This window comes from Miniopterus natalensis, chromosome 15 (genome assembly GCF_054644295.1).
Source record: "Miniopterus natalensis isolate mMinNat1 chromosome 15, mMinNat1.hap1, whole genome shotgun sequence".
Lineage (NCBI taxonomy): Eukaryota > Metazoa > Chordata > Mammalia > Chiroptera > Miniopteridae > Miniopterus > Miniopterus natalensis.
Genome location: NC_142095.1, coordinates 6,291,519 through 6,304,381, shown reverse-complemented (window position 1 = coordinate 6,304,381; position 12,863 = coordinate 6,291,519). Strand labels below are relative to the sequence as shown.

Below are 12,863 nucleotides of genomic sequence, written 5' to 3'. Positions count from 1 at the left end.
CCAATGTTATCCCAATAAATTTAATTTATTTTTAAAGTGAAATTTCAGTAGTTTTTGAAGGCAACACTAGATGGCAGTAAATACACAGAAGTTGTAATATGACATTGAGTTGCTAGCATTTGGTAATGATCACTTCTGCTTTTTACTCAACTATATGCCGTAGCAAATCAAGTTTACAAAAAAAACTTAATAAATAATAAAAAACCCACATAAAAATTAAAGTTTGCTGGCTTCAGAAATGTGAACCAGAAAAGCTACTGACATGATCCATTGACCCACAATCTGAATGAGGACATTAATTCTCAATCAACATCACATCATAGTTACATTTTCTAAGTCTTCTTAGTTAAAAAAAATTCTAATAACATGAATTTATTTTAAATGTCACTTAATTTGGAGGGAAGAACTTTCAAAATAAAAGATCTTAAATTGCTTTTTACATCAAGATGTTAAAAATGTATATGTGTTTACCTTATGTTTATTTATGGCTTTTTTGTAATAGCTTTTTTGAATTAGTAACATTTCTACTCTTTTAGAGGCCATGAGTGAATATAGGAGAGTACAGCATGCTATTTATTTAATATGCTACCAGCAAAACATTTTTAACTCAATAAACTAACACTTTATCTATACCACAGGAGGAAACAGGGAATGGAGTATAATTTTAAGGTTTTACCACCAATTTGAAAAGACACTGCAGGTCAGAGAGAAAAATCTTATAAACAGACACATGTTGATTTGATCCATTGATGATTTTGATTACTTTTCTGTAACACTCGGAATTAGAAGCTCACTATGATTTTACAAACTGATATGGTAATAAACAAAAAACTTATCTTTTCAAATTTCTTTGTAAACTTTCTACTTTCTGGATTCATTACAAGACCAGATGGCATTCGGTGCAGGTCTCAGCGACACTAGAATAAAATTAGCTAGCTTACTAATTTTTTGGTTACTTCTAACACATTTTCTGAGCTTGATTTTGTTCTAACAGAAAGTTCTCAATTTAGAAAACTAAGCTAGCATCTTCTCAAATGTCAATAAAGTAAAAACAAATAAATCTTTAAATACATTAACATGGAAGAAAGGGAGGGCTTATTTTAGTACCAATCTGTGCCTATATAACTCAACTTTTGATCAATATTTTTTAAAAAGTCAGAAAATAAGTAGCTATAGTTACTACAAACACACAACCAAATAGCCAAGATGATCTTGAGAAAGAATAACAAAGTTGAGGACCTCACATTTCCCGATTTCAAAACTTACTACAAAGCTACAGTAATCAAAGCAGTGTGGTGCTGGCAAAAAGGTAGCACTTATCTCCAAACACCAAGCTGTACACACTAAATATGTACAGCTTTCTATATGTCAATCACGCCCCAATAAAGTGTTAAAAGAAAAATATAGACCAATGGGATAGAATAAGAGCCCAGGAATAAACCCTCATACATGTGGCCAAATGATTTTTGAAAAGGGCGCCAAGACCATTTACTGGGGAAAGGACTATCTTTTCAACAAACGATGCTGGGAAAACTGGATATGCACATGCAATAGAAGGAATTACCTTATATCATAGGCAAAAATTAACTCAAAATGGATCAAAGGTCTAGACTTAAGACCTAAAACTAGAAAACTAGAAGAAAATCTTCATGACATTATATTTGGCAATGATTTCCTGGATGTAACACTAAAAGTAAAGGCATAAAAAGAGAAAAAAATAGAGAATTTGGACTGTTTTTCAATCCCAAGTAGTAACCAGGAACACACAGCCTCAGTCTCCTGTCTTCCCATTACCTGGCTGCTTTGCCTTCATACCAGTACATGCACGTTGCTAAACTGCCAACCAGAGACATCACTGCTTTGGAATAACAGAGGCATCTGATGTAGAAACTATTTGAAATGGATTTAAACTCTCACTTACCTCCACTGCTACTACAATCAAAATGAGGTCCGCTTTGGACTCCGGGAACAGTGCATTCACTTGCGGTGACATTCCGATCAGGGCACAGTTAGTGACCACAGATATGACACTCATTGTTTCAAAAGCCAACTGAAAGAAAAAACAACATGAAATTCAAAACAGCAATGACAGCTTCCATATCTCCTCACTGTTTTTCAAATTACTAAAATCAGGGGGAAAGCCTCTCTTTAGTTCTAAACATCCCAAGTACATTTTCCACTTTTTCTCTATAATGCTGTATTTTCTTTAGCTTAAAAAAACCATACTGTTAGCAGGTATTTTAGATTATTTTGGCTTAAATACCCTAAAGCAACATTTTCTACCTTTCCAGTTGGAGGTGGCCAGGGATCTGAACTTGGAATACATCCTAGAAAACCAGGCTTCTGAAGTTACTCCACTCACATCTAACAGGAATCTGAAGTAGGGCCACTAGAGAAAATGTCTCACATTCAAAAACAGGTAGGTACAATTTTAAATAGAATTTATTTTGTGAAATTGTCCTTCTACCTGGATAGATCACATACCATGTCTGGTTCAGCCACACCTGAGGCATGACTTACAGTGACCGCCCCCCCTTTCCAGCAGCATTTACAAATCTCATGGAGAACTTCAGAAAAATGCAGAAGGGTCCCCCCGAGACCTGCCAAACAGACGCCAGGGTCCCACGAAGGAGACCGCATAGAGTTGGGCTACGTGTTTTAATCCACTTTGCCAATCTCTGTCTTTAACTGGTGTCTTTAGACCCTTTGCAGTCAATGTAACTATTGATATGTTAGGACTTAAGTCTACCTTTTCTTTGTTTCCTGTTTGTTACCTGTTTTTTCATTTATGTTTTCTTTTTCTTGTCTTATTGCAAGATACCGAAACATCTTTTGGTGTTCCATTTTGATTTATCTGTGTTTTTGAGTATATCTTATGTATAGCTTTTTAGGGGGTGCTGTAGGTATTACATCATATATATATATATATATATATCCACGTATATAACTATATATTACATTTTATATATGCGTATGTGTATATTTATTTTTCCTTTTACTTGTATTGTTATTTATCAGCTCAGGTGAAATATTAGAAATCTTACCTCTCTTTACTATTCCATACTTATAATGTAATTGTCTTAATGTTTTCTCTACGTACAGTATTTAGAATCATTAGTGTTGTATTTTTTGTTTCAACCCTCAAAGATAACTTTAAAGAAACAAGAAGAGAAGGAAAATCTATTGTATTTACTTGTATTTTTGTTTAGGGTGCCTTTTTCTTCCTAATGTCCCCAGATTCCTAGTTTTATCATTTCTTTAGGATAGGCCTGCTGACAGTAAAAATCTCTTAGATTCCCTTCATCTGAGAGTGTCTTGATCTCTCCTTCCTCCTGAAGGATATTTCCTCTGAATATAAGATTCTGTATTGACAGTACTTTCCTTTGAGTCCTTGGAAAATATTGTGCCTCCCTCTCTGACACTGCAGTGGGGAGGCGTCGTTATGTGAGTGAAGTCCCAGCTGGTTACTCTCCTAGAAAATTGTCCAAGTTGTACACCTGAAAGGAGTCATCGAGATTATATTTACCTCCTTCGCTCCTACCCCCAATCTTAAAAGTAAGAAACATGAGGCCCAGAGAAAGTTTCTGTCTGAAGTCGCGCAGCTAGTTTGTGGCAGAGCAGGGATAAGATCCAGTTTTCCCAAATCTCTTCTTTGGGCTTTCTGTTTTTAAATCAAATGCCTCATTTTGTTATTTCTTTTAAGGGAATGATTTTTCTCAAATAATTACCTGCCACACACCAATACTGGCTGAAGGCTCTGAGAACGGACGTTTGAAGACTCTGCACATTTTTAAGGCATCTGAGTTAACTTCAGTGAAGTTATTTAGCACAGCAAAGGCCGCTGCTAGTGGGTAAACACAGGAGAAAAGGCTCACGTATCCAAACTGCAGCAGCAGCTCCAGGTAGTCGTCAAAGGTGCCCTGGAGAGGTGACCACGAGAGGAAACAGGCACTGTTTTCATATCATATAATAAGAATAACTTACCAGTGTCACCCCACTAAATTAAACTTTTTAAATTTCAAAAAAAAAGAATAGTTTTCTGCAATACTATCCATGGCATGGGTTTTAACACACACACACACAAAATCTCAAAGAGTGTCTACCAATTCCTTCTTCTCAACAACAGAATTTTACTTCAATTCAAAGGCAATTTTCTACTGAAGTCCCTGAGTTTAAGAATGGGAAAATGATTTAGCTGCTCATCTGGTACCAAATTATCGAATTATTGCACTTTGTCTAAGATAAACAACAGCAAAGCTAACGATGTTTGCTCTTGATCAAAAAGAAAAGATCCGATGTGGTGTCACTGTTAGAAATCTTACACCCCAGAATTCCTAGTCCACCTACTTAACTCGAAAGTAGTTCACGGTGTGGTTCTACTTTTCTTGAAAGTAGGAAACTGCCCGGCCGGGCGTGGCTCAGCAGTTGAGCGTCAACCTAGGATCCAGGCGATCGGGGTTCGATTCCCAGTAAGGGCACATGCCCGGGTTGCAGGCTCAATCAATGACTCTCTCATCATTGATGTTTCTCTCTCTCTCTCTCCCTCTCCTTTCCTCTCTCTGAAATCAATAAAGATAAAAAAAAAAAAAAAAAAAAGAAAAGAAAGTAGAGAACTAGCTGGAGAGCGCTGAGCTGAGACCATGAGAGTTTGCATGTGTGTTGAACTTGGTACCTGACTGAACTTCACACTGAGTCAATGTTAAATTCAACAGGATTCCACTTACCAAATAAGTTCCCATTTCTTTTTCCAGGATGACCTGTTCATAGAGCGTAGCATCAATGTCGGCCTTCAGAGCCTGCACCCTCTTTTTCACCCGCACGTGGTGCTTCCTCTGGAGCCAGTAGGGAAGGAGAGACTCCATCACCTGGTTAAGGATCTGGGACATAATCAGGAGCGTGGCCAGGCTCTAAAGAGAAGCACATAAATACTTGCCAGTGTACCTTAATAAAACCACAGCATGTGTATAGTTATGCAAATAAAATGGCATTTTCAACAAATAGCATATTATTGTTATCAAAACTAGTATCGGAAAAGCTAGGTGTTAGAATGATGTTTCTAATTTATTGTTTCCTCACATGGACGATTTAGATTCAAATACAAAAAGAAGATAATACAAATAAGATTATAATAAAAAATAAACCAGTTATGAATCAGCAGGAGAACAAATTACCTTAAAATTGTGCTTTTTGTTATCTCATCCTGGCTACAAAAAATGAATACCTAAACGATGTTGCCAATTTCGAAAAAATAATAGTTTGGCCACAACTTAAAAAATATTATAAAACTAATACTAAATATTATAAAACTAAATATTATAAAAACTTAGAAAATGAAAAAAAAAGTCACCCACAATTCCACAACCAGGACAGGCCACTGCTGACACCTTAAATATTTCCAATCATACATAAAAATTAAAGGAGAATCATCCAGTATATATTATATACGGCTTTGTATTTTTCTTTCCTCTCATAATATATCGTGAGCACTTTCCTGTGTCATCAGAAACTCCTTCCATAGCCCCACACTGCTGCTGAATGCAGGTGTTACCCCAACTTTCACTCCTACAAGCGCTGCTCCTCGGATGCCCGCGTGCCCGGGCCCTCGCCCCACCTCTGGTGATTTACTCGGGATGAACTCGGGCACCCGGCAAAGCTGCCGGGGTGGCTCCAGAGGTGGTATGTCAAGTTCCGCTGTCCCCAGGTGGACATCAGTGTTTCCATCATGTACCATCTCCACTGGTATGAGAATTCTGTTTTTTCAAGAATCCTCTCCCATCCCTCTGTCCCCTGTTAAATAAAGGAGGCACTCTACAGTGTAAGAAGTGAGAAGTCACACCCCCTAACACCGTAAGTGGGGCTGGAGAAGGTATGTGCATCCAACTTGTCAATTTCAAGAATATTATTTTGAACTTTTTCAATTTTTGAAAATAATTTTTTAAAAGTAGCAATATATATAGTATAGTTCTTAAGAGCACTACATTTAATTTACTTTTATGCAAGCTGTTAACTACAAAACCCTAACTTTCTCTGTTATATAAACTTTTAACTTCCTGAAAAATGATCCCAAGCTCTCATATAAGTACTCAGAAGCCTAGGCTTTGAGACTGCTCACTAACAATCACAGTGTATTAAAACCGGGAAGGAGCAGCCCTTACTGACAGCCGACTCAAGCATTAAAAACAAAACAAAACAGTAAGCAGTAACTTGTACTCAATGTATTACTCACTGTTATCACATGATCCAGAAATGGTGACACAACAAAATATATGTCAGACTTTCTTAAACATTTCAGAAAAAATACAGCTCTGCACAGGATCTGCAGGTCTCTAAAGTATAAGGATTTACTAATTTAAAAATGAAATGTGTAAGACCTATGTCAGGAGCAGCAATCACCCCCCCCCCCCCCCGAGACACACACACAAGTTTTAAAAATATATATGTTTTGCTGTTAGAATTGTTTTTACAATTCGGTACAAATACAAATATGTAGGAACTACACGTTTGATTTCACTGCCCTATGTCATTGATTTTACCAGTTGGTTAGCTTCAATTAATTTCTTCTTAGTTGAGTACGCTACACAGTGCTAATGGGTTTTCTGTTTTTAATTAGAATTGGGCTTAGAAACAGACAACACTTAAAAGATTTAATTTGTAAAAATAATAACGGGAAGGCAATGACATTGCCTGACTCTAGAAAAGCACCTCTACAGCCTCAAGAATGGCTGCCTTTCTGCAGGTCACTCACCTGGCGCAAGAGCTTCATATCCCTCAGGACAAAGGCAATGTAGAAGAGCGAGGCAAAGCAATTCAGGAAGTTGAACTGACAAAAAATGAGAGCAACATTTAGTCTTGCTTCACATACTTCATATTTACAACTGTAAATATAGCACTTAGGATGTAATGAGAGACTTTGAGTCCAGCAAGAGGCAGACTGGTTTCTCCCATCGCCCTCCTCCTCGGCAAGCACCTCTCTAGGCCCTGCGCACAAGGCAGGGGCGCCCAGAGGAAAACTCAGGCGGCTGGACTGGCTGGAGACCCAGGGCGGGGTGAGTGACACAACAGCACCAGCAACAGCGACAGCACTGGCGCAGCTGATGCCCGTTTCTACCATGTTCTTACAAAAGAGGGAGACCAAGGCCCACCATTCCCCACCTCCACCTGGTAACCCAGGTAGCCCAGGGGGTTCATTCCCCATTCACCCCCCTTAGAAGCTTGATGGCAGCAGATAAGCCCTAGGGAACTGATTGGGACCCCCACTAACAATGAGCTGCCAGGGCCTACGTCTCTGTCCCTCCACCCTGCCTGGCCTGCCACTCCCCTGCCCCATGGAGATCTGCCAAAATGTCCAGGAAGCACCAGCAAGAAGGACCCCGCCCCCCACCACAAGTAGCCCCAGCCCCAGAAGCCTATTTGTAGCCATGGACCTGAGACTCCTCACCCTCAGGAGACACCTAGGTGGATGAGTGGCACCAATAAGAGAGACGAGCCATAACAACCAGCTGAGTCTGGGAGGCGTCTTTGTCACCACAGGCCCAAGACACCCCTGCCCTGCTCAGACACACAGTTCTGGGCTGGGGATCCTACCAGAACAAGTGTCATTTCTCAAGCAGTTCCCCTGCCTGAGAACCTGCAATCGACCCCTGCACTACGGGGTTTCCTCTCTGCCCCCAGCTCCATGCTGGCTACTTCCTGCTCAACAGCATAATTTCTTCACCAAAACTTATAAAAATAATTTAATGTTCTATCACTAAATGGATTGTCAGTAACTGGAGGGATTGTTGAGTAGTGAAACAGTCCAAGAAGTCACCAAAAAGAAAGAGTAGAAATGTGGCTATAAGGCAATCAATTAGCTTTTTACATACATAGAAATTGGCTATAATACTAATTTCTAATTTGAAGTCTTAAACCACATGCGCATTTATAATAACACTTCTGAAGGTTATGTAAACACATCTGTTAGTCAATCCTTGTCTGCTTGCTCAAAATACATTAACTGTGTCATATTTTAAATTAGAAGCAAGTCTTCATATTTATATTCCTAAATATTAAATGGTACGCATTAGTTTCTCAATTAAAATGAATTTGTATATAAAAACTCTACTTACCACTAACACTTTCAAAATTAGATGATTCTGGTAGGCAGATTCCAATCTGTGATTCTCTAAAACATTAAAAAGAAGAGGTCATTTCTCTTAGATAAGACAGCAACAGGGAGCAGTGTGGTGAGGTGAGCGAGACGTGTACTGTGGGCAGGGTGTTCAGCGACAGAGGCTCAGTCTAAATGCGCTAGGCTGTCAACCTGCCTACTGCCCGCCACCAGGAGCATCAGGCAAGGAAGAAGCTAAGGTTGGGACACATTTTGGGGGGTAGTGCAGTATCACTGTAGTCTGAAATTATTTTTAAAATGTTACTGCTACAGCCCTGGCCGGTGTTGCTCAGTTGGTCGGGCATCATCCCATGTACCATGTAACATGCCTAGGTTACGGGCCCGATTCCCAGTAGGGGGCGTGCAGGAGGCAGCCCATGGGTGTTTTGCTCTCACACTGATGTTTCTCTCTCTCTCGCCCTCTCCCTTCCTCTATCTCTAAAAATCAATTTTAAAAAATTTTTTTTAAATCTTACTGCTACAAAGAAATGTGGGACATGTTGGCAAATGATCCCATAGGTAGCCACCCAGAAAAAGACCCTGTGTAAGTGGCAGTGGTAAAACTGACAGCAACCTCTAAAGAGTAGGGCAATAAAGCAAGTTTTCTGGACAAGCGGCTTGAAAGGCCTAACTTAAAGGGAAACACACATTTCCATCCTCAGCTAGGAGGAGGGAACACTGCAGGTCCCAGAGCAGAGGGACAAAAAAACAAAAGGCAAATTCAGAGCAGTGTCGTTGCTCAATGAGAGGCAGCGTTACGCTGACCTGGATCTGAAACCCAGCTCAGCTACTCAGCCATTGTCTGACTTGGGCAAGTCACTTAACCTCCTGACACTCAGCCTCCTCACCTACAAAACAGGACTGACCCCCAACCCCCTCCCAGGGTCACTGCCAGGATTAGAAATAGTACAAAACCTTAGCCCAGTATCAGCAAAGAAAACCACCCACCAAATGGTAGCTGTTGTTGTTAAATGACTAATGAAAATAATTTAAAATATCTCTGTGGTTAAGTTAAAGCCTAGACTTCTTCCTGGGAAATAATAACATATTTGTTTCTTTGAATGAATAAATAAATTAATGCGTGAGTGGCCTATCGAGACTTTTTAAATGGCAAGTAGGTTCCTCTTTCACCACAGACGTGCACACGGACGCCTGTCCCCACTGAGTTCAGTGGCAGTCCTCAGTGCCCCGCACAACTAGACCACTGGTTTTCAGATATGTAGACATAGTTCATTGGGCCAGAGTTTCAGGGAGATAACTCCATCTGTTTCATGCTTAGCATAAGACACAGCATCATCATGTCAGGAGCACAGGGTTAGAGCACAGAGGTGTGGGTTAGCCTGGCTCCGCCATCTGCTGTCTGATCCTTGTGAAGTCTCAGTATCTTTATCCATAAAATGGTGACATGTGTCTATCTCATGGTGTCCTGGGGAGGGGAGGGTGAGATATGTGGGTAAAGCACTTAGCAGGGTACCTAGGCCGCAGTAACTAACACTCGGTAAATGACAGCTGTGATGACTGTTCTGGAGGTTGCCGGAGCTCACAGAGCCCAGGAACTTCTCCTAGTGACTCTATAAGGAGCCAGAGCAGCACCCATCTGCTCTGCGAGGTAGCAATGATCTGAATCCTATGGTGTAGGCAATATTTCTTACAGACACAGAAGATAAAAACAAAGCATCGAGTCTTACCCCAGGAGGTTAAGAACTCCGCCGCGTATCGATAGAGGCGGTTCATGATCTCAATCACGATGGCATAGATGATGCTGGGCACATACAACAGGACGCTGGTCCACTCAGACCCGCTGTTCTCGTGGAGATCCAAGGCCCAGGCCTCCATGTCGAAGTAAATCATCATGACATACAGAGAGAAATAGAGGCAGAGGCACACGAAGGGCAGGGAGACCAGGTAAATGCGCAGCTGTCGCTTGTAGCTGGGGTAGAGGGGCTCCTCCCTGCCCGTGATGGAGTTGATGCCCAGGACGCCGTGGAATCCTGGCCGGGGCTCCTCGAACTGCCTCTTCATGACCAGGGTCCCCCACCTGTAGGTCATGCTGGCACAGCCACGCTTCCACACTTCCAGGATCACCGTGGACCAGATCAGGTTGAACGAGGCAAAGACCACGTACTTGTCATAATCCTCCCACACAAACAAGTAATAAGGCAGCCCGATGACTGCCATGGGGATCAAGGCAAAAGTAAAATACTCCAAAAATCCAAAGTACAGAGCAATCGTCTCCCCAAAGTAGCCACGAATACTGTCTAAAATAAAAGAAAGAAGAATAAAAAGACCTTAAGTACAGACCACCAAAGACTTCCTTTTATCATTTCAAGTAAGCTGGTTCATTTCTATAGTTAAGTGGGGACCACTTAATACCGCCATTTCCCAATCAGTGTGTGACGGTAAACCCATCCTCCACACAGTACAAGGACCCCATTTATCTGTATTGTGTGCCCGGCACTCCCCCAGCTTAGGGCCCAGGCTCTGCCAGGCACCCCGGGTCTATTTCCTCAACTGGCAGGTGCCTTCCTCCCAGAGGAAAAATCACTGAGGGGTTTGTCCCAGATCTCCAAGGTCCTCAATGCAACTCAGACATGGCCAATAAAACTTTTAACTTGGGGTTTAATTGGTGCTCCCCACTTTTCTCCCACTTTAATACTGTAGTTACAGATGTTCTTTCCAAAGGAGACTCCCCATCTATAGTGCCCTGTTCCTCCCACCTGAAGATACAAATTTTCATCAGTGCATCATGGCCAATCTTTCAATACATGGAAGAAAAATTATTTAAAAGTGCAGAACAGCATTCTACACACTGATTTCTACAACAGCCACGGGACACATTATCTACACCTCCGTGCAAGCACCAGGACAAGGGCCAAGCAACATCACTGTTAACATGCCGTGAACTTGACACAAGCTACTTAATTCAAAAGAGGTCACAGGCACTGCGGCCTCTGTCGGCCACATCCACGTGGGCGAGGGTCTGGATTGTAAAAGTCCCCAGTCTATGGCCATGGGTTAGAGTAAACTGAGATAATCTATCTTCTCCTGTCCGTATTTTTTTCTAGCTAACCCAGGAGATAGATACTAAAACACGGTATGATAAGGTTGCCCCAATCTGAACCAGGTTAAAGAATATCTAAGCAATGTAAAACAAATGTGCTCATGGTCCAAATCAGATGGCCACCCTCAAGGGGAAGTTCATGGTCTGCCTGTGCCCCAGCTACCACCACCAGTCCCAGCACCCCCAGAGGCCCCAAACCCACCACAGCCATGCTCAGCCTTCACGGGAACTCATTTTCTACCCTCACTTTCTAAAAGTAGCTAATAGATGACACTTCACTGACAAGCCTAGAAGCAATATTTAAATTTACTACCAACTAAATGCCAAACAAAGTTTAAAAAAATGTCATAGTGTAACATAAAATGACTATTGTGTCACCTGGGACTATCAAAAACAAACCTATTCCTTTCAAAGACTACAAGAAAAAATTCAGAATACAATTTCAAAATTTAATCTTAAAAACGATTTTTGTTCGGTTACAATACTGTAATAGTTGTTTTCAGAATGGAAATTAGAAAGAAAATAATTTTAGAGGGATTCCCTTAAACAAGATCAGAGAGAAACGTCTTTTAAGGGAAAACTGATAGTAATACTTATGGTGAAATCAGCCAGCTTAAATATAATTCTTATGCTTAAAAAACATAACTACACCCAAAAATTTGGGCATCCATATTGACATTAGTTTATTTATACAAAGTATGTTCAACACACAGCAAATAAAGCCATGGTTATTTTAATCACTGTATCCAGAGAAAATGGATAGACAGCAGTGATAGACACCAAGGTCCTTATAAACCTTTAGACAGCTAGTCTGCCCCTAAGAATGAGCACAACTTGCCCCTAAGAATCACTCCAAAGGATTACCTCTAGAGAAACAGAAATTCTCAAATACAAAAGATCCACAGTCAAACTAAATTCTTATAAAATCTCTTCTACTCCAGCTCTGACACACACTCATGAAGGACACTCCGATCTGCCTGTGTTGTTGGTGAAGTTTAGAGAAAGCCTGTAACTCAGTGCATCTAAAATTATGTTAGAAATAAATAAACAGGTCATGTAACCCATCTCACTCCCCCGCCCCGACGTTTTCCCCACATGCAGCTGGTACCCTGTCTGGCGGAGAAGAGAGGTAACTACCCACCAAGGGGGGTGACACCACCGCTGAATCTCAACTTTTCATTGGTAGGTCTCCCTCTTCTCTAAGGGAACAGCTATTGACACATACCTATGGGCTGACACTTGAAATTAAACCGAGTGTACCAGGTGTCCTCGAGCTTCTTCAGGGCTTCATTGTCATGCAGCGGGAACACCTGGACCACGATGCCAGACGTGAGCAGTCTCCTCACTGCAGAGGAAAAGGTGCGACATAAAACAGATTTGCAATTGCTCATGACCCTCTCCATACAAAGTCACACCAGTCAGAGAGGGTGCTACCCAAAGATCAAGCTCACGCCGCCTGCTCCAGAGGTGTATACTTCTCTTGTGCTGCAGAATGTCAACATCTTTACTATTTCCTTTGACTATGAAAGCAATACAAGTCGATGTAAAATTTTAAACCATACAGAAATGTACAAATTAGAAATTGAGAGGCCCTGGCTATTCTCTCCGTCCCCCCAAAATAACCAGTTATGTGTATGTATATATATATATATATAT

At 41.0% G+C, this 12,863-nt stretch overlaps 1 protein-coding gene across 4 annotated transcripts in view; it reads right to left on the bottom strand.

Annotated features, from left to right (window-relative positions):
• Positions 1–12,863, bottom strand: part of ANO10 (anoctamin 10) — a 93,024-nt gene that overhangs the window by 50,575 nt on the left and 29,586 nt on the right. For all 4 annotated transcript variants that reach the window (XM_016196116.2, XM_016196115.2, XM_087824830.1 and 1 more), the window contains 7 exons: positions 12,433–12,552; positions 9,835–10,404; positions 8,106–8,161; positions 6,746–6,820; positions 4,725–4,907; positions 3,729–3,920; positions 1,922–2,050 (listed from right to left, as the gene is read on the bottom strand). In XM_016196116.2, coding sequence (XP_016051602.2) covers positions 1,922–2,050; positions 3,729–3,920; positions 4,725–4,907; positions 6,746–6,820; positions 8,106–8,161; positions 9,835–10,404; positions 12,433–12,552 — 1,325 coding nt within the window. The remainder of the gene's footprint in view (positions 1–1,921; positions 2,051–3,728; positions 3,921–4,724; positions 4,908–6,745; positions 6,821–8,105; positions 8,162–9,834; positions 10,405–12,432; positions 12,553–12,863) is intronic.